The 20,565-nt window shown below is 51.9% G+C and overlaps 1 protein-coding gene across 3 annotated transcripts in view; it reads right to left on the bottom strand.

The window, feature by feature from the left end:
* The window catches only part of RNF220 (ring finger protein 220), a 209,605-nt gene that overhangs the window by 71,028 nt on the left and 118,012 nt on the right, over positions 1–20,565 (bottom strand). For all 3 annotated transcript variants that reach the window (XM_054286102.1, XM_054286103.1, XM_054286104.1), the window contains one exon: positions 10,657–10,786. In XM_054286102.1, coding sequence (XP_054142077.1) covers positions 10,657–10,786 — 130 coding nt within the window. The remainder of the gene's footprint in view (positions 1–10,656; positions 10,787–20,565) is intronic.

Genomic DNA, 20,565 nt, shown 5'->3' with positions numbered 1-20,565 from the left:
TTAAAAATGGTAAAAGGGAAATCAAGACCTTTAAAGTTCAAACACTTTTCGGTGCCTTTTAAAGTTTTTTTGCTCTAGGCCCTTGCAGACAGCACAATCTTTGGAGACCTTGGGATTCTCTTTAATCACCCAGCCAGGCTGCAGTGGTCTGAAATGATTACACATTTACATAGTAATAACCCCAACACTCCCCACATTATTTCATGGCTAGCATATTTCCACTCAGCGAGTGATCCATGTGTTTTAAATTATAACCTGTACATAGGAAATTAGTTACTAAGTACGATATTCACGGGCTCATCTGACACTTCTAATTAAGGTGATTTACACAGAATTATCTTACGAAATAAAAAAATGGTGTTTTGCTAGCTAATAAAATATAATTACTACCCGCTTTTCTAAGTTACAGTTAGTTTTAATCTATTTGGGGAATTGTTTATCTAGTTCATTACAGCAAAACAACTTCTTTACCTTTTAGGCAACCCCCCCAAAGTACCAAAAGAAGAGCAAGGAACACCCTGGGAAGACTCAGTGATTTTGGCAGCCTCTGTGATCCAGGACACATTGTTCCTTTAGATTAGGGACCATCAGCTTTAAGAGGAGCCTTTCCTCTCAGCGAGGCTCTTCACAGTGAAAGCAGAGCTCAGGGTACACCAGAGACATGCAGATGTCCTTTCATGCTAGGTGAACACATTTGGTTAGGAGCATCCCCAGGTGCAGCTGGGAATCCCCTGGCGTGTCCCTGAGTGAGCTCCAAGGGGCTGTTCAGGCCCAGTGCTTCTGTCACGATTTCCCAAAGGGCAGCTCAGCAAGCCAAGTATGTGCCCTCCTTATCCACGGTCTTGGGGTTTCCTCTACCCCTGCCATGGTTGCTGTTACACAAAATTACTTCCAAGCCTATTTACTTTGTTACGGTCCTGCCTTTTGGGGTGTGCTTGCCATGGGAAATTAAAAAGACAGCACACAAGGAATGGTCCCTTATCACCCCCATGAATGGAAGCTGCTGCTGCTGCTTCTTCCCACAGGGAAAAATCAGGTCATTAGCTGAAGGTGAAGTTCCCTGAGCTGGGGCAGCTGCAGTTGCTCCTGCCTATCCCTGAAGGACACTGAACCAGTAAGGAGCAGGTAAGAGAGCTGCTGCCATGCAGCTGGAGCCTTCCAGCGCTGCCACTCTTCCACAAAACCCCTTCTCAGCAGCCTCCTGTTTGACAGGCATCAGCCTGTGCAGCTCCCACATGAGATCCTGCTAAACCAAAATATTTCTACAGGCTGCAGCCAATGGATGTATTTCATAAAAATCCCTAAAAACCAACAAAACAAACAACAACAACAACAACAACAAAAAAAAACCAAACCAAAAAACAATTGGAAACAATTTATTTTAAGTAGTACTTGTGGCTTGAACATGCAGCCTTGGGATGGGAGCCCCAGCAGCACAGAAAGCCTCTGGCAGAGCTGTGGATAGAACTCCAGGTGCAATGGAGCAGTTGCTGGATAGAGAGGGAATTGGATTTTTGTGAATGCCAGTTTAAATAAGTGGAAGTGTCACTTGATGCTTAAATAAGGAAATGGGAGTCTGATTTTACACCTAGCTGCAGGTGACAGCCCTCAGCATGGCCAGGTGAGGTCTGTGCCATCACAGGAAGCACACTGGGGTTTTTTACCCTGCTGTGGCTCCCCCAGTGGCACCTGCACCCATGACAGGAAAAGGGGCTGAGTGATGCAAATAAATTGCCAAAGAGGCTGCAGTCAGGGCTAGAAATATTCTGCTCCTGCAGTGCCAGACGTGCTTCCCACATGCTCTCCCCGTCAGTATTTGTGAGACCTCAGTGACCAACAGAGTCAGTTGTGACAAATCTGACCCACAGGGCAGTCACCCACCTCCCCCAAAGAGATGAAATGCAGCAGAATCATAAAACACTGTGGCATGACCTGACCACGCTGAAATCCCCTATTTGCTCTGTCCTATTCACATCCCCAACTCTTTCTGCCCTGCTGGATTTTCCTTTATCAACCTCTGGTACCCCATGTCCCCATCAGAGTGGATAACAGATTTCTGGGTGAGGATGTGATGGTCCATGTGTGCAGGGCCAAACAGGAGACTGTGGCTGGGGGGTAGTTTCATTTCTCTCCCACTATTTGAAAAGGAGGTGGCTGGAAAAATAAAAAGGAAAATTGGAGGGAAAGGTCATGCATTAGATTGATTTGGGGGGCTCTTTGCTACCATGGCTGTAATGACTGTTTAATTATTCCCAGCTCATGTGGCAGTTCAGAAGAGGCTCTGCAGAAGACGTGCATCGCCCCAGGGCAAATAACTGACCGGAGATTTATTTCTCACCCTTGGGTTTCCACACACCCCTTCCCAGCCTCCTGCTGCCCTGAGAGCCAGCAGCTCTCAGAGGAAGGCTTTGCCCTCCAGAGTTCCAAACCTCAGCCTTCAAATCCGTATCCTGGAGTCAGGGAATGGACTGCAGGTACCACAGGTCTGAAGGCAATTTAAGGAGTGTTCGTAGCCCTTTTGGGGCACTGCATGAGCAAGGGAAAACATGACCCACACTTTTTTTCACTTGGTGTGCTACCCTGGAAGCTCTGACCCATGAGAAATGCTTCTCACCTCTGGATTATGGGCAGCAGCCTCTGCCTGCCCTGGGGTCTGCCATGGAGGAGAGGAACCGGGCATCTCTAAGCAGGGCAGGCAGCTGCCTGGCTTGGGCTCTCTCCTAGGAAAAGCTGTGGGTGAAGGGTCCAGGCTGTTGTCATTGCCACCCTCTAAATGCACAGGAGGAAGCTGGAGGGTCTCTCTTCCCTTTCTGTCCATGATTAATCTGCCACAGTGAGGGGCAGGGACACAAATCAGAGCAGGAATGAAAGAGGATAAATCCATGGTATCAGCAGCACCACATTGGCTAGATAATAAACAGACTCCTCTCCTCATAAATTTCTCTCCATTCCCGCATGTTTCCCCGCCACCAACACTGGCAGACCTGGAGCTGGGCTGCTCCTGGCCTTTCTGATGTCCTGGCTGGTGGGAAGCGCTGTGGCTTTGCCAGGGAACTGGGACCCTCCACCTGGTCTGGCATCCTTCACTCCCTGCCCAGACTGGGGTGCAGCAGGAGCACCAGGATGGCACAATGGAGCCTCATCCAAGCTCATGGGGTTTAGAGGATGCATGGGACACCTGAGGTGGCTGTGGCAAGGCGATCCATACAGCATGGGGAGTGGGTGGGAGAAGCACTGGAGACACAAAGCACGCTTCAATTTACTTGGTAGTTTCACTCTCTGTCTCAGTGCCCCAGGACACCTCATTCTCACTGCCCCAACCCCACACTCCTCATATTTTGATAGCAGCCAGCTCACCCACTTCTCCGCACATCACATACATGGATGTGACCCTGTTAGCTGCCTTGTGGTGGCAGGTGGTCCTGACCCTGCTTGGGGATCACCAAGAAGCTGACACTACAGGCAAGTCTAATTTAAATTGGGCAGGAGTCAAACTGCTGGAGAAAGCTTCAGGTGATACCACCCAGCTGGAGATACGTCTGTGAAAAAGTGGAAAATGAAACTGGACCCCCCTGACTGAGGGCTGAGGTTCTGTGCTGAACACCTCTGCTGTGGGTGGCATGGCATGTCCCACTGCTGCTGTGGGGCAGGACTCTCTCTCCTCCAGGGAATCAGTGCAGAACAGGATATGAAAACCCATTCTGTGTCCCTGGAGCAGCTCCCAAACACCAGCCTGTCCCCACAGCCTGGTTTTGCTGGTGAACACTGGCTGCAGGGCAATCGTGGAGGTCTCACACCCAGGAGGAGCACTGAGGAGACATCACACACAATGAACTGCCTGACCGAACACCTCGGGGGACAGCAGAGCCCTTTGGGAAAGCGCTGGGAGCCCTGGGAGCGCACAGCCAGGGAGAGGGGGCTGCAGGAGAGGTGCCCAGTCCCACCTGCAAGGCATGCTCAGGCGCTTAATAGCACCTGTCCCCAGCATCTCCCCGGGCTGGATTTATGCCTTGAGGGGTCACCTCTGGCGAGACTCTAATAACACGACTTTATTAGCTTTCTTGTTCCTTCTTTAAGATACAGTAGCAAGGGGGGAGGAGGGCAGCAGCACCTCGGGAAAGAGCGGGGGTCGTATGGATAGGAAGCAGCTGCCCTCGCAGTTCCCCTTCTCCGTGACAAGGGGGAGAGGGAGAAGAATGATGCTGCCTTGAAATTTATCATGCACCCAATTACAATGTTAATTGGCAAGTCCCAGAAATCAATTAATTCGCAAATTTTTTTCAATTAAAAATTAAGATAAATCATAAAACGTTATTAAGCAAAGGCCAAACTCCATGAACTTTTTTTTTTTCTTTAGGCATCTGGGTTTTTTTAAAATTTAAATAAAAAAAAAAAGAGCTGTGTTGCCAAAGCCCGATGCCCTTGAGTGCCTTTGCTGAAGCGCAGGGGGCTGTCATCAGCAGGACTGGGCTGAAGACAGATAAAAAAATATCGACCAGTCGGACACACTGCTTCTGCTTTATTGATCAGGCGGGAATTTAACTTGCTGTGCATATCCACCGTGTCAGCAAGGGCCACGGGCGAAATTAAAAGTACTTGGCTTGGAGATGTCGCCTTGATACCGGGGGGTGGGGAGAGATGGAGGGAGGGGGAAGAAGAGGGGGAGAAAGGGAAGAGAAGAAAAGAAGAAGGTGGAAAAAGAAGAGGGAAAAAGAAGGAAGAAAGAGATGGGGTAAGTTGAGGAGCAGGAGGTTGCAGTGCCTGCTTGCAATCTCACTTGTTGGTCAGGGCTCCTTCCTCTCTCTGCAGAGCCCGCAGGTGTCCACTGCGTGCAAGGAAGGGAATCATGTATTCCAACAGAGCATTGGAAAAAACCCTTCACTCCAAACCATTTCTAACCTCTCTCATTCAGAGGCTGGGGGCCCTGCAGCATCTGCTGCACAAGAAGTCTGGGGAAGTACATGGTCATCAAGTTAAAGTCCCCAGGCATAAATCAAGGAGACCTGAGGCGAGAGCCATGACCCTGATGTGACACATGACAACAGAGCTAATTCGTGTTTTACACACCCTATTTATCCTGCAGGGCCTGGCAGCACGGCCACTCACCCTTCCCCAGCAGCCACCCGCCCACGCTGTCCCTGGGAAGGTCCTCCAAAGGTCCTTAGGGACAGCACAGCGCTTGGCAGAGCCCACAGAAATGAACGGAACGCTGCTCTGGGGCAGTGCAAGGAAAGGAGCAGCTGTATTTGAACAGAGGGTTCCCTGAGCAGGAGAGGAGTGTGAGCCACATCTCATAGCCTGCTCTGGGTCCTTATTGTGACCAGGAGCAACAGACCAAGCCCCTGTCATTTGGGCACACAGGGATGATGTTCTTGCCAACCTGTCCATTAGCAGGAGTCTCCAGTGCAGAATCTGAGGGGCTAGCATGGGATGACTTTAATCAGAAAGATCACGAAACACTGGGAAAGCAACCTGTGAAAGATGTGAAAAGCAGGACGCATTTCCATAGGTCTGGAGACATCTCTCAAGGAACAGTCAACTTGCCTTGTGACCAGTTTATTTCCCAAGGCCCCACAGCCTTTGTGTTTCAGCTGTCTTGCCAGTTTCTTCCTCATTTCTTATCCCATTGGACCCAGAGCTGCCTCTGTCCCCTGAGAAGAGTCACTACTGTGCCTCTCTACATAAAGAAACCAGGAGCTGAAGCTCCTCACAGCAGGGCGAGGATGCTCTGTGCAGTGCCAGGGACTGAGGAAGCACTTTCTGCTTCTACCCCGGCTGCAAAAGAAGAGAGGATTAAGAACAGTGAGAGGAACAGAGCATGTGTGCAAACAAGGGACAGGAAGCTTCAGATGGAACCCAAAGGAAGATTTAAGCCTGGGTAGAGGTGCACTGAATGCTGCTTCAGGAGCTGGAGCACCATAGTCCTGGGGCTGGCTCTTTTCCTCTGACATGAATCAAAGCTGGCTCCAAAAGTCAAGCTAAATTCCCCATCTGGGCACTTCACCCTCTTTGACACAGGCATTCCCACTACATCTTACTCTGCCCTCCTTTGCCTGACACTATTTGGCTCTTTGTGACAGCATCTTTGAGGTCACAGAAAACAGCCTGCAGCACTTTGCATCTGCACCAAGGTGCGAGACCCCGGTGCCCTCTGTGCTCCGGGAAATGCTTCGTAATCACAGAAGCAGAAGAGGAATTATTCCTGGACACACAGAAAGGTCATTAGGGGAAATCAGTAGCTCCTGAGATGCTGGATGTGCAGGGATGTGTCCCCACGCCCCCAGCAGAATGGCAAGGAGCAATGAGAGCTGATGGCCCGGGCTGGAAGCAGGCAACAGGTGGGCACTTTGTAATACAAACATGCTCAGAATAATCAGTACTGATTGCAAAGGAAAAAAGAAAGAAAAGTGAATGAGGGGAGAGTTTGCACAGCCATGGGGCACTTTGAGAACATCATCACCCTCACTGCTCCACCCTCTGGATCACTCCCCAGCTATACTGATACACCTCATCCCTTTTTGGGGAGGTGAAGTCCCAGCTCTGAAGCATAGGCTTGCTGCTCCTAATGCAGGGGAGAATCTGTCAGCTGTCACATGGTGAAATAAACACACCCCCTGCCAAATATTTTTAAAAGAGCATTGCATATTCAAGAACAGATTGTTATGCTATTAAAGCCACTGCATCCAAAGGCACATTCCCAACCTTCAAACTGCTGAACTCAGCAACTGTAATATTTGTAATGTGACTTCCTAAGGTTTTTTAAATGGCCAATAAACGTCTCTTCCCCAAACTCTAGAAAGAATCATTGTGGAGCATCAGCTGAGGCTGGCTCTACAGCTCTTACTTCCTCCTTTACTTCTACCCTCAAATTCACCTTTCCTCCCACCCTGAACTGAAACCAGAGCCCCAAACCTGCCCTTCTCCAGGTCACTGCCTGGGGAAAGCAGGCAGGGATGAAGGGTGCTGCTGCCCACTGCCACCTCTGCTCAGAGTATTTACCTGCAGGGTGACACACAGCAATGCACACGGGGATGTGTGTGTGTGTGTGTGTCTGTGTGTGTCTGTGTCTGTGTCTGTGTGTCTGTGTGTGTGTGTGTCCTGAGGGACACCCCTGGGTGCTGCTCTAGAATGCTCTAGAGTGCCCACCTGCACTGCCTAGGTAGCTCTAGGCTGGGGAAATGCAGCTGCAGCCAGAGCAGCAGCTGAAGCTTGGAGCTGGGGCCACTGACAGCGCCAGAAAGAGTCTCACATTTCAGTGTGCTTTGCCTTTAACATGGATTAGGTGTAAAACAAGTGAATATATATTGAGTGAGGATAGGAGACTCACATCCAGATCAGCTTCATGCACACAAACCAGGAATATTCATGTATTCTGCGTTGACCAGCCTGGCTGAGGCACAGGGCACAGACACATACAAAGGGTCACTGTTATTATTTCTTATTTTTGCCTTGGGGGGCACTTAGCTGCTCAGATGGGCACCTTTTGCTCTCTGACTGCACAGGCAGGGCAAGGAGAGCATCCCTTCTGCCCTGCCTCATGGGGCCACCCCTCACCTGCCTCCCACTCTCTGCTGCTTTGAGCCTGTGCTCTGCAAAGGTGAGCTCCAAGGCAATTTCTCTTTGGAGGAGGAATACGAACAGTCTTGCCTGGCAAGAGTTAAACTCCATAAAACCAAGGCTTGTAGTTTTGTTTTCTTTCAATTTATACCCTTCACTTAAAGGGGGGGCAGGTGGGGAGGGAAAGAGGGGGAGAAAAAAGAAAGCCAGGTGACATATTCTAAGAGGGAGCACCGAAAACGTGTTAAGTACTTCAAAATCTCATATATTCAATCGGCCTCTGGCAAGACATCTGCCTAATGTTAGCGCTTAAATATCCTTTTCCATTTTACATGCATTCAAGTCTCATTTGAGCGAAATGAAACGGTATTATTAAAGGGAGATTTTGCACAAATGGCCTGAATTTGACATGTCAAGTTCAATGAGGCTGTTACATATGTAACACCAAAAAGGGCTCGGAGGCTGCCGGCTCTTGAAACAGCGCCAGTGGCTCAGAAATGAAATTTGCATTCAGAGAGCCCTGCTTGGCTGCGTGGAGCTGAGCACAAGGCTCGGTTGGACCCATACAGCGTGGAGGAGCCGTGGGGTGAGCACAAGCAGGTCTCTCCCTATGCTGTGGGAAACTGGACACACCAAGAAAGCAGCAGAGCTAGAAACGCAGGTGCCTCATTCCCACCCAAGGCACCTTTTCCAAGGGAAAGCTGGACCCTGCAGCAGGGTTGCATTCTCCTGAGTGATGTCCATCACTGGTCCAGCAGCTGGGTTTTGTCGCTGGTACATGCACAGGACTGCTGAGGAATGGGTGAGTGCTGTCCTGTTGCCAGCATGGCTCCTCCTGCCTTGCTGCAAGATGCTCAGGCTGGGTTGACCTTGAGATGTCCCTGTCCTGAGGCCAGGATGGTCACACCAGTACTGCCCTTGGAGGGAAAAAGCACTGTCCCTGTCTCTGGGGGATAGCCAACCCCATCCCCACCAGATGAGAAAGGGGTTCATTGGAGTGGGTGAGTTGCTTGTGGTGATCTGGGACATGGGTAGCATCATCCAGGTGGTGCCTACAGCTTCCTTGTATCTCAGCCCCTAGAAGCTCCTGGAGAAATCCCTTTTCCAGAGTTGATCCAGTGCCCACCAAGCCTCCAGTGCTGCAAGCTCAGTGGGCAGGAGGGGATCTGACTTCCCCAAGCACAGGAAATCTATGATTTTGTTGCAAATCATTAAGGTTTATTAAAACTTAACATCACAAGCCATGATTGGCTGCATCCTCTTTAAATTAGAAAAAAAAAAAAAGCCCTTGGAAAGCAGCCCCCTGGTTTGCTTCTCCCCATCAGACTGATAAGTAACAGCTGCTGGGCCATTTCGGTAACAAGTCGGTATTGGCAGGGAGCGGCCAGGGCTGCCAGTGCCCGTCGCGTTTATAGGCCTACATTTTATTTTTATGTTTATTGGGTTATTTGAGATCATTATTAGTTTCTCTCTTCTCTTGTTGATGTGTTCTTGCTCCTGGCTTCTCCAGGCAGGAAAGGTGGGGGAATGGGAAACGGAGCAACCCACTGTAGCGAGCTGCCTGCTGGGGCTGGGCAGTGCAGGGGACTCAACTCCATCACACCCCACTGCAAATCCTGCCCACGATTCCTGCCCACGATTCCTGCCCTTCCTGCATGCTGCTGCCCTGGTCCCTGCCCTGGTTTCTCCAGGACTGGGAGAGCCCATCCCTATGGGGAGCTGCTGTGTTACAGATTAGCCTCCATGGCCTGAATCCATCACCTAGATTGAACGTTATCTATCACACTACGGAGGGAGTCGTTATTTAATAATTAATAAAGACCTCTGATTCTTCCTCGCCGCCTGCGTGGCCGAGTGGAGCAGGCCAGGGAAGCGAGGGCAAGCCAGGGAGAGCTGTCTCCTCTCTAACTGCTGCTGTTATTTAAAGGAATAATGCCATTCTTTTTCATTTGTCAGCTGGCCCACAATGGCCCTTGTCACGCTTTATGATTTAGGGTTTCCTTTCCTTTCCCATTAAACGCCACCTTCCCATCACCACTTCGCGCCAGCCAGCCTCTGCTCCTGGCTTGCAGTTTCAGTTTCACTCTGATATTGGCCCAACTTCTTTGATGGGCTCCTCCGAGCACTAATTGCTTCTGTTCATTTAAACCTGTTCACTAATTTGCAGTGGCCCTTTATTAAGTTGGATGCGGCCCAAATTACACCATAAATTACTCTTGCAAGGGGACTGGGTGTCGCGGGGGATAAATGGCTGCCTGTTCCCTGCTTCCCCCTTCCCTATCTTCCTGTGCAACACACGGGAAATGTGGGTGTCAGCCTGAGGCTGCAGGTGCCAAATTTGGGATATCTCAACCCAGATCCATTCTGGGAGGTGTCTCCTTCTCTAACTAAAGCTCCCTCCTGCTCCCTCCATCTGCAATGGCTATCGCTGAATCCAAGAAGATCCAAGCCAAGCAGGGATGGATTCTGCATCCTCCATACTGTGCACAGCCACGTGCAGCCCTCACCCTGGCACACACACACTGACACACATGTTGTCCCTCCTCTCCTACCACCTGCTGATGTAACTTTGCTTCGAGTAGGCAGTTTGATTCCTTTCCTCACCTTTTAATGACCGGAGAATTCATTAATAATTGAAATAAACACGCTCTTTCCCAAGGCTGCTGACTTTTATTAAGGCAGGGCCAGGGATTTGCCAACCCTTGGCCGCAGCCATTTCCTAAATAACTGCTAGCAGTTAAAAGGCAATTTTTTTTTTTAATAGGTGACTTTTTTGCACTGAGGGTAGCAGAAGGGAGCTGAAGGCAGCTGAGGAGCAGTGTGCACCAATGCTGCAGGGCTGCTCCATCAGGGGGTGTCAGCAAAATGAGAGCTGCTCGCTACACACACGTCCCCAGGGAAAGGGATGTCTGCGACCTCCAGGAGGGATTTCTGCCTGCCTTAACCATTGCAGTGAACTCCAGGGAAATGTTTCTGCTCCATTGGCTAGCACTAGATCCCCCACATCTTGTAGCTGTGGGCACCACCATCTTCTCTGCCCCATGCAGGTGCCTCAGCCAGATCACCAGGGATGCTGATGGACCCCAGGGAGCTGCTTACCTGATGTTCAGCTGCGTGAGCTTCTCCAGCTCCTGCTCCATGTGCTCCTGCAACTCGCCGGGGCGAAGAAGGACCTGGCAGATGGGGCAGATTGGAGCCTGGCTGTCAAACAAAGTTGCTTTCTTTTTGCCTGTGAGAAGGAAAAGAAGGGAAAAAGCTTTAGCTCAGATCAGCTGCCATCAGCACCATCCGTGCTCTGCTTTGGTGTCTGTCCTAGCACAGGACTGAAATCCAGGGATTTTCTCATGGTATAGCCCTAATTCTCTCTCCATCCTACAGTGCCTGGGGCAGGGATTGTGTCTCTCCTGCAGTGGCTCAGCAACTGGCACAAGAGCATCCCAAGCCTGGCTGTGGGCCCTCCACTCTTACAGGGAGACAGCAACAGCCACATTCTGGAAGTGCCCCTGTGCACACCCAGCTTCCCATTTGAGGTTCAGGTGATATGATCTGGAGTAGATGGTTGACTCTACACTGCTCACTGTTCCTATTAACTCATTATAAAGAACCATCTTTATCCTCCTTGACACTCCTGAAGCTGGGTGGGTCAGGATGATCCTCCCTATGAAGGGCACAGTAAATCTCCATGGGCACACAATGTTGGGCAGCAAAGGAAAACCCATGGTGTGAGGCTGTGGATGCACTGGGAGCAGGTCTAGATGCTCACCCAGGATTGCTCACCCTTTCCCAGGGCTGGGCTGAGGCCCCTTGTCCCCCCTGCACCACCAGCAGCTCCAGACCCCAGAGTTCTGGGTCCCTGGGGCTGTATCACCCCTGGGTGAGATTTGGGGCTGCCTGTGTACCCTAATCCTAGCTGGGTTGAGCCTCTGGGGCAGATCTGCAAGCAACACATTTCCTCACACCCTCCTTACTCTCAATCCTGTCTTCTGCTTCCCTGCCCAGCCACATCTCCCTGGTTCACTCCCTGATCTGAAGCCAATTTCTTCCAGCTCAGAAACTTTATTGCCCCCTCTGTAAGGAATATACAGCGTCTATTTAACATAAAATAAAACTCTAAAGCAAACAATGAAGTTCCCATAAAAGAGGGAAGCCCTCAGGTCCCCAGGCCCCCTCTCCCAGCTGTACTAGCAGCTCTGCTCATGAGAGGGCGTGCGGAGCCTGGCTCAGATGGCTCTGGCAGGGAGGAACGTGCTTTATAGCTGCCTCTTGTCATCCAGCATGAACCCTCCTGCTGGATTATTTATTTATGTATTAGACATGGATCAAATTGGTTAAATCCGAGTGAGAGGCAGTAATGCACAATAAAGCAGCCGGTGCTGGATATGAGGGGGATGTGTGCAATGTGGCCTTCCAATCAGGAGCCAAAAGGTGCCATTTTATGGTTCCTAATGATGGTGGAGCCCAGTTAAATGAATCCCCATTAAAGGAATAGACCTTCTCAAAGGATAAAACATTGGCGTGAGCAGCTTTACTGGGTCGCTGCTTCTCCCTGTATAACTGCCTGGCACAAGCATTTAACAAGAGAAAGGGTCTGAAGTAAGTTTGAGAGTCACCTTGGCTTATCTTTGCCCTTCAGCAGGACAAAGTGTAAGGGCTGATGGAAGCAGGGCTGTCACTGGGATATACTTGCCCTTTCCTTCAGCGCCTCTATAGGAGATGGAAGAAACTGAGGCATAAGGGGCAAGTTGGGGGAGGCCAGTGCTAGGGTGCATTCCCTACCTTCCCAGCTTCCCTTTCCACTGGAACTCTCCCAGTTGCAGAGCCAGGAGGAAAACCTGCCTGGTCTCTCCTCTGGATTTGGGCCACTCCCAGAGACTCCCAAGCAGATCCCAGGTGCCTTGGGCCCTCATTCCCACCACCCTTCTGCCAGGGAGGACACACTGGTTTTTGGCAGCATGCAGCCCATGCAACTTGGAACATCCTCCTCTCTCCTCCTTCTCTCATGTTTAAATAATGCCCAGAATCCAGCCCAAACCCAAACATCCAGCTCCTGCTGACCCTTGCGGGAAAGGTCGGCATTTCAGTAATTCCATCTTCCTCTTGGAGCTTTTCCACTTTTGTCTAGTGGGGGCCCAAAATAGCCCAGGAGCGTCCCCGACCACCTGCTATTTATAACCCCAACTTCACAGCAAAACAATGGAGCTGTCTGAGTCTCCCTCCCAAAATAAACAGGCAGCCTTTGAGGGACGGGAAATCCTGCTGGATCCCCGCTGTGGGGTGTACAGATGGATGGGTAAACAGGCTGCCCTCCGCCCTGCTGCACCCCCACTCCTGGCCCAGGCCACTGCCCTGGGGCCCACGAGCCCCCATCACCACCACAGCTGTGGCTGCTGGGGCTGGGATGCTCTCAGCAGCACCAAAGGGTGGAGCAGAGGTTGGGCATCCCCGTGTCTCTGCTCCACGGGGAACCCAGAGATGTTCCTTTGCTGCAGGAGGTGATGGACTGTCCTGGACCACAGAACTGGGATTGGCAGCCTTGGGTCAGGGCGCATAGTCAGGGTGCCCTGCTGGGGACCAGCAGGCACACCAGACTGCTGGGATGTTTAACCCCCTGCACACCCAAGGCCTCACACCTTGCTTGTTCTCTGGTACTCTTCCATGGGGTGCATGTTCCTAAGCAGAGGCGACTTTGGATTTCAGTGGCTGGGGCAACCAGGAGGGATCTCAGGCCGTGAGAAGAAGACTTCCTGTCTTCCATGACTGCTCCCAACCCCAGCCCAGGCCAGCAGGAGAAATGAGCAGCAGTGGCCTTACCCACCAGCTACACCAATGATATGGTGATGAATTTGTGCCAAGGAAGGATGTGACAGCTGTCACTCCACATCCCCATGACAGCCAGGGAAGATCCCCTTGCTCTGGTGAGTGCGGGAGGCTGGTGCTTTCACTGAAACAAGGGCTTCCAGAGGGGCAGGAGCACAGGAACCGGGACACACAGCCAAGTCCCTGATGTACAGACTGCAAAGCAGGAGACAGAAGCAGCCCCGGCTCCTGGCCCTGGGGGCTGACAGCTCGGTTTCACAGGAGCAGGGCTAAGTGCAGCTGACAGGCAGGAAGGAGGGATCCTCTCCCATGCCAGGAGGACACCTACGCAAGCCTCCCCAGGTCTGTGGCACCGCTGCAGGCCTGCAGTGCCACAGAGGCTTCTCCTGGAATACGTCTCCCCAAATCAGCAGCTTCCCCATCTGCAGCATGCCCAGAGCCTGGCACACACCCACGCTGTGGTGACCTGCTCCAGGCAGTGGTACCCTCCATGGTGGAGGGTGCTGGGTTGTGGGGAGAGGGAGAGGATGGGCATGGCAAGTCCTCAGTTCTCTTGGTTTGTGAACACCAGGGTGGAGAGAGATGCATACAGCCCGCCTCTCCTCTGCAGAGCAGGGTCATCCTGATATCCAGGAGCAAACAAAGGATGCTACATCATGTGTGTGGGTGGATGGTGCTGGGGTGTAAGTGCTCACCCCTCTGGATGGAGCAGAGGGCATTGATTTGCCCAGGGCAAAACAAAGGGCCCATATCCCTGAGCGAGGGGGGGACCTACGCCTGCTGCCTGCTTATCCCTCCCTGCCCTGTGCCAAACCCGCTCCTGGGAGACTCTGAATGGCTCTTTTCAGGCTTTTGTTTTTTGGCAGCTGTGTTTTTGTTTTCTTTGCCCCTGTCTCTCCCCTTCACTCTCTGGTTACTCGGTAGGCTCGGCTCCAGTGTTTACCCTCCGCAGCTCTGCCGCGCTTCCCTCACTGCCGACCCCCCGCTCGCCGGTGCCACAGAGATGAAAAGGCAGAGCTTTGGTGCTCCCGCTGTTTGCACGGTCTCCTGGGCTCCGCGGAAATGTTTAACTCCAAGTGCTGAAACCGAATATTTCCTGCTCTGAAAGCACCGTGCTCAATACGCACATGCACCCCTGTGTGGAGGAATTTCTCCACAGGCTCTTTTGGAGGGCATCTGCAAATGGATCCCAGCCCAGGTAGGGACTGGACCAAGACCTCCTAATCCCACTGGGATAGAGGGTTGGATCCTTCATTCAGTGACAGTGATATGGATCCAAGATAATTCCCTTGGGAAAGGTATGATTCACTGCAAAGCAGCCAGTAATGGGCTCCAGGCTGGGAGCTGGGCTCAGGGTCAGGGGACACAAGGTAGGCATGGAGCCATGAAGTCACCCCTGCTCCTGCCCTGCACCTGTGCCCTGACAGCACTGCAGGGTGGGAGTGTGCCACTTGGAAGGCAGAACTTTCCCTCACAAGCAGAATGTGAACTACTGTGAACTACTGGAACCCAGCCCACCAACAGTGCTGACAGCACAGGGTGCATACAGCCCCTCACCACTATGCAGTGCAGAGTAAACAGTGCTTCCATCAGTCAAGGAGCAAAGTTTACAAGGCATGAGGGCTCCATCTGCACAGGAGCTCAGCAAGTTGCCAAATGAATGAAATAAATAGTCTATAACTGCACTGCTCATCTGCACTGATGCACAGCCAGGTACCTCCCCAGGACCTGCTGCAGAGGGTGGCACAGGCAGTGCCACCTGTGGCTCCCCATGCTGTCCTTCCTTGTGACAGCTGAACCTTGCTCCCATGAGGACCAGCTCTTCAGTCCCAACTCCTGATTTCTCCTACCTCAAACTCTTTTTCACTTCTGTGAGTACCAAACCCCCCCTCTTTGAGATACCTCCCTCCATCTCACCTTCCTATTTCTGCTCTCTCCCTCTTAAACACTCCATCATTTAAACCCAATCAAAGCCAGTTGATCTGAAACCCTTCTGAATAGAAATGACCCCACGCTGGGGCCCTGTGGCCCCGTGCCCTGCTTTGGGGGCTGTGCTAAACCAGGTGGGTGGTAATGGAAGTGCTGACACAGGCTCCTTGACAGCACTGCCACTGCCAGCTCCTGTAATAATCCCTCTGGCTGCTCTGCAACTCGCTTTCCGCGGCGATTATTTTCCATTCGATGATGGGCTTGCTGTTATTTGTGTACTGATAGCAGGTATCTTGTGTGACAAGCCTCCTTTCCTTCCAGCTCAAAAAACAATAATTCAAAGAAAGCCCCATATTAGCTTGGAAATAGCAAAACACTCACTCTTCTCCTGGTGAGCCCACGCCACAACTGATGAGGCTCACAGAGCCCTGGTGGTAAGTGGCGGCCAAGGAGGGGAGATGACAACAGTGGCTCAAGGCAGAGATGGTTCATATGTTAGTGCAGAGCACTCCAGAATAACAGTAGAGGCAAAAAAGATATGGTAGTAAAGTGAGGGAGCAGGAATAATGTTGATGATTGCTCTCCCATCTCCCTGTTATTTACTGGTGTGGTCCCAGGGCTGTCCCCATGGAGTGGCATCCTGCCTGCTGGGCACTGCCTTGGGTCCTGCTGGTTGGTACCATAAAGTATAGGCACCCAAAAACCTGCAGGTGAGGTCAGGGCACCTCCCATTCCTTCCATCAGGGCCTTCCCATCCCTCAGGCTCCTGCTGGCTGGGGGATGCAGACCTCAACTTGCTGCCCAGGATGGGGTGCCCTGGATCTGGGCCCTGCTGCAGCTGCTCTGCATAGAGCAGTGGAGATCCTGATGCCAGAGACAGTGACAGGCAGTGAGGTGACTCCAGGTTTGAGTGCTGTGGCTGGGTTCAGTGTCTGGCCATGACTGCATCCACAGCAGAACTTAACTCTGCAAACACCCCACAGAGCAGCAAGCACATCCAGACCACTGAGGAATCACCCAGCACTGAGCAGAGCTCCCTTGGAGCACGTGCCTTTTGGAGGTCTGTGCAGGCAGGAAGGTGGCAGAGACCTGAAAAAATGGCTATTCAGGTAAGAAAATATTTTTGAGGAATCACTCCTGCATCACAGCACAAAGATGCTGCATAGCACCAGCAGAAGCTGGACTTGGATTGTGCTTGGCACATCACAGAGCCAGTCCTGCCTTGAATCCAGCAAAGAGAGGCACAGGGATGAGTTACAGCTGGTTTTTTACACCTAGGGTGAATAAAACACATAGAGACACAGACAGACAGGGGGACCTCTGCAACCCCATGAACAAACGGGGTCACAGAGAAGACCTGTACTCAGACTGCTGCATCCCCACCAAGAGCCTGATCCCTGACACTGCTCCCTGCTAAGGTGCCCAGGCTGCCAAGCAGCTTAGAAAATACACCTGCTTCTCCTGAGAGTAAAAACTAGAGAGAGATCTGAGGCAGGAAAGCTTGCTAAAATATTGATTTCCCTCCAAAGAAAGAGTTGTTCTTGTAGCTGCCTGTCCGGACAAGCTGGATACTGGAGAGGACTGGTGTAAACTGGTGCAGAGCTGCTGCCATGCAGTTAACCCCAGCTGAGGCTGGTCCCATGGGTCACTCAGTAAAAATGCATCTTTGAACAGCACCCTGGGCCCTTCAGAGGCTGCTGCAGGTCCCGTTGGGTCCAGCACCGTGTTGCTCATGGCCAGCAGCAGCCGGGCAGCAGGAGAGGTGAGGAACCCCTTGTGATCACACCCTGGCTCTCCATCGTGGAGATCATGGCTGCCCGGTGTGGGGCAGTGAAGATGGATGGAGCTGGGCAATAATTTAAGAAACGGAGTGAGTCTGTACATCCAATCACTTTACAAATCAGGGGAAAGGGAGAGAGGAGGGAAGGCAGGAGGGGGGGGGAGAAGTGAAAAGGCCGCGCAGGGAAATGCATCACAATTACTGTCTCAGCTCTAATGAGGAGCCTGTCATGAGGCTGTCATCCTGCGGAAAGCCACCTACTCAGAAAGATTCAATAAAAAAGTAGCAGAGAGATAAAAAAGAGATATATTTCAGCCCTTGCTAATATTCTTTTCATTTGTCCCAGCACAAAATAAGATACTGCACTTAACCGGCTCGGTTAAAATGAAAAGGGGGGGGGCGGGAAGGGAGCAGCATTGATCAATACCACTAAAAGCCGGGAGACACGGTGATGGAGTGCAATTTTTTTGTCTGTGCTGAAGCATAGCAGAGGCCCGGGCGGGGTAATTTATGATTCGTACGCATGCCGGCTAACTAGAGGCTGACAAGACAATGAATCCCTGATGAGAGGGACGCGGGCTGCCGGGAGAGCTGGAAAGAGAGAGCATGACAGGGACCTGGAAGGGAGAGAGGAAGAGGAGGATTGGGATAGGCCGATGGTGCTGCTCCATGTGGGGACACTGAACTGAGCAGAAACACTTCCCTGGGTTTCACAAGAGGAAAACAGAGAAATGCTGAGAGCAAGTGAAGGAAGGTGTTGCACTGCCTCCTCCCCTGTCCTCCTCTCTCACAGCTGGGCAGCCTGCCCACACAGGCTTCTCCCAAGGAAGCATGACAGCGCCCAGCCACGCCCCTCACTGGGCTGGAGATTGACCAAATGAGGTCAGCAGGGGCTGAGGACAGAGATGATCCCTTCTCTGCTCCAGATTCTCTGATGGGTATGAGTCGGGAAAAGCTGGAAAACTCACAACCACGGAGTTGGATCTTCTTGCTGCTGTCCATCTTCTGCTCCTGGAATGAAACTGGAGTTTCCTTCAACCCACTGGTTCATCTCCCAAACATACAAGTCCTGGGCAGCAGCTGGGTCTCCCCAGCATCAGTCAAGGTCCTTGACTTCAGTGAACATGGCATGGCAGAAACACCCCTGAGGGAATCCTACAGCTCTGCCTTCCATCCTGGGGCAGCTCCTGGGGCATGATGCACCTCATTCCCCCCTCATCCTTGAGCTGTCCTCCATCCCATAGGTCTTTTTATACCAGGCACCCAAGACTGGCCAGGCTATGGACAAACTCCCCAGAGCCCCTGGGACCCTGGGATCACGCTGGCAGCTCTGCAGACTCCATGGCCCATGGCCAGTCCTTCCTCTGTGGGACTTGCAAAATGAGGCACTGGTTCAGAGCACACTTCCCAGCACATGGCAGCGAGGCAGAAGACCCCAGGGCTCTCTCAGTCCCGTGCCATGGCCAGACAGAGTGTGGGGAATGATTCTGCCTCTTCACCATCCCTCCTCCTCGGACACCTGGAATGCCTGGGGCTCTGTACCCAGGGCTGGCAGCTGGGCAACATCCAGCAATGTGCCTGGCCTTGCGCCCTGTTTGCTCTTACAAGGGCCACTTCTTGTTGCTGGTTGGATGAGTTACCCAACCTGGAGTTTCTGGTGGCTTGGTGGGAGAGAGTGGAGAGAAGGAACTGTTTGGCTACATTGCCAAAGTGTGCCTTAACTATCCATGCTCTGCATCAGCTCTTGGGATGGAAAGACCTGGAGCAAAGCACCTTCTTTAAATGCCAAAAAATAATGGCAGTGGGAACTAGAAAATGTAGGAGTTTCACAGAAACATTCTTGTATCTGGCTGGGAGACTGTACAAGAGCTGGGGTCTGAGGTCTGGACACATTTGGGGCCTGTTTTCGGCCTTGACTCCTTAACCTGTAGCAGAAACAGGGATACAGTTGAGAGAGGGAGCAACAGCCCTGCAACTGGGTCTGGGGAAGACCTGCAGGGATTTCTACCCCAGCTTCATTCCACCATCACATCCAGCAACCTATAAAACACACAGGATGATCCTGCACCAGGCTGCAGCTGCTCAGCTGTCCCAGCCCCACCTGCCTCCTCCTCTGAGTTCTCAGCAAAGGACCTGACTGCATCCTGGGAGAGGATCAGCCTGGAAATGAACCTTTGCCTTCACCACTGGCAGTGAAACAAGAGCCTAGGAACTACCCCACTGCCAGTAGGCTGGGCCATGCTGAGGGTCCCCCCACAGCCCAGGGAGGCACCCCAAGAGCAGCAGCCCCATCCTGGCCCTGCAGAAGACACTTGCAAGCAGCCATGCTGCTTCAATGCCCTTGACTTGGAGGGCAGTCTGTGAAGTTGGTGATATACTGATAATTCCAAGGGGTGATGTGGTAGAGCCTTTCCCTACCTCCCACCCACTCCCTCCCTGCCACATTCCAGCTCCTCTCCTCTCCTCCCTTGGGGATGTATGGGGCACATATCGAAAACACAGATATTGAACTGTCAAAACTATTTCCTACAAGAAAATAGATTCATCAGCTTGCAGCACACAGGGTCATTGCCACATTTTCCCCTCGCGCCAGCACCTGCACATGCCGGCGCATACCCAATGCCTCTTCGCAGCACCGGCACTTTAGCTTGTAGCTCAGGGCCCTTAAGTGACTTTGAGAAATGGATAATCGATTATAATTCCACGGGCCTCTCTGCAGATTTATCCGGAGAATGTATAAAAGCCAGGGATTGGGAGAAGCGGGTCCTTCTGGCCAACACGTCAATTGCCTGTGCTTTTCGTGCCCGGCTCGGAAAATCGCATCCCGAGCACGACTCTGTTTAATCCATCAGTACACAATCAATGCACTCTGTAATCAACTCTTGATCACTTAATTTTACACATGTTGGCTGAATCCCTTTGTTTAATCACTAGATCAGGCCGCCTTGTTGCACTGCCCCCTCCCTGCTTAACCCTCCCTGACCCTCATCCCCTGCTGTCGGCACTACCAAATGCAGCCCGGAGCCTTCATTTCACCTTGAGGAAGAGCTCCCATGAATTTAGAGAGTCATGAGATGGCAGAAAGGGAAAGAGAAGGAGTGAAAAATAACACTGGAGAGAAAGAAAATATTTTCCCTTCTGTGTCTTCATAGAGCTCGTGCTGGCCTTTTTGATCCATGTAACAGCGACCACTGCTGGGGTTTAAAGGGGGGCTGGATGTCACACTGAAGCCCTGTGACACCCCAGGGAGAATGGGCACGTTGGGGTGCCACTGGGAAGATGCACCAGCAAACGACAGGCACTCATCACCCAGCTGCATCTGTCCCCTCAGCATCCTCCCCACCCCCTGATTATTTTGACTGTTTTAGCAGCCAGTGCCATTATGAGCAACAGTTCTTGATCTTTCCCTCCCAGAGGCATCCTTGGGAGCATCACTCCCATCTCACCAGAGTTCATCTCCCATTTCATGGCAAGAGCACGAC

The sequence above is a fragment of the Melozone crissalis genome, unplaced genomic scaffold, assembly GCF_028551555.1.
Source record: "Melozone crissalis strain CALT ecotype California unplaced genomic scaffold, PUWL_Pcris_2 ptg000045l_1, whole genome shotgun sequence".
Lineage (NCBI taxonomy): Eukaryota > Metazoa > Chordata > Aves > Passeriformes > Passerellidae > Melozone > Melozone crissalis.
Note: the sequence above shows the minus strand (reverse complement) of the source record. Positions and strands in the feature narration are given on the sequence as shown.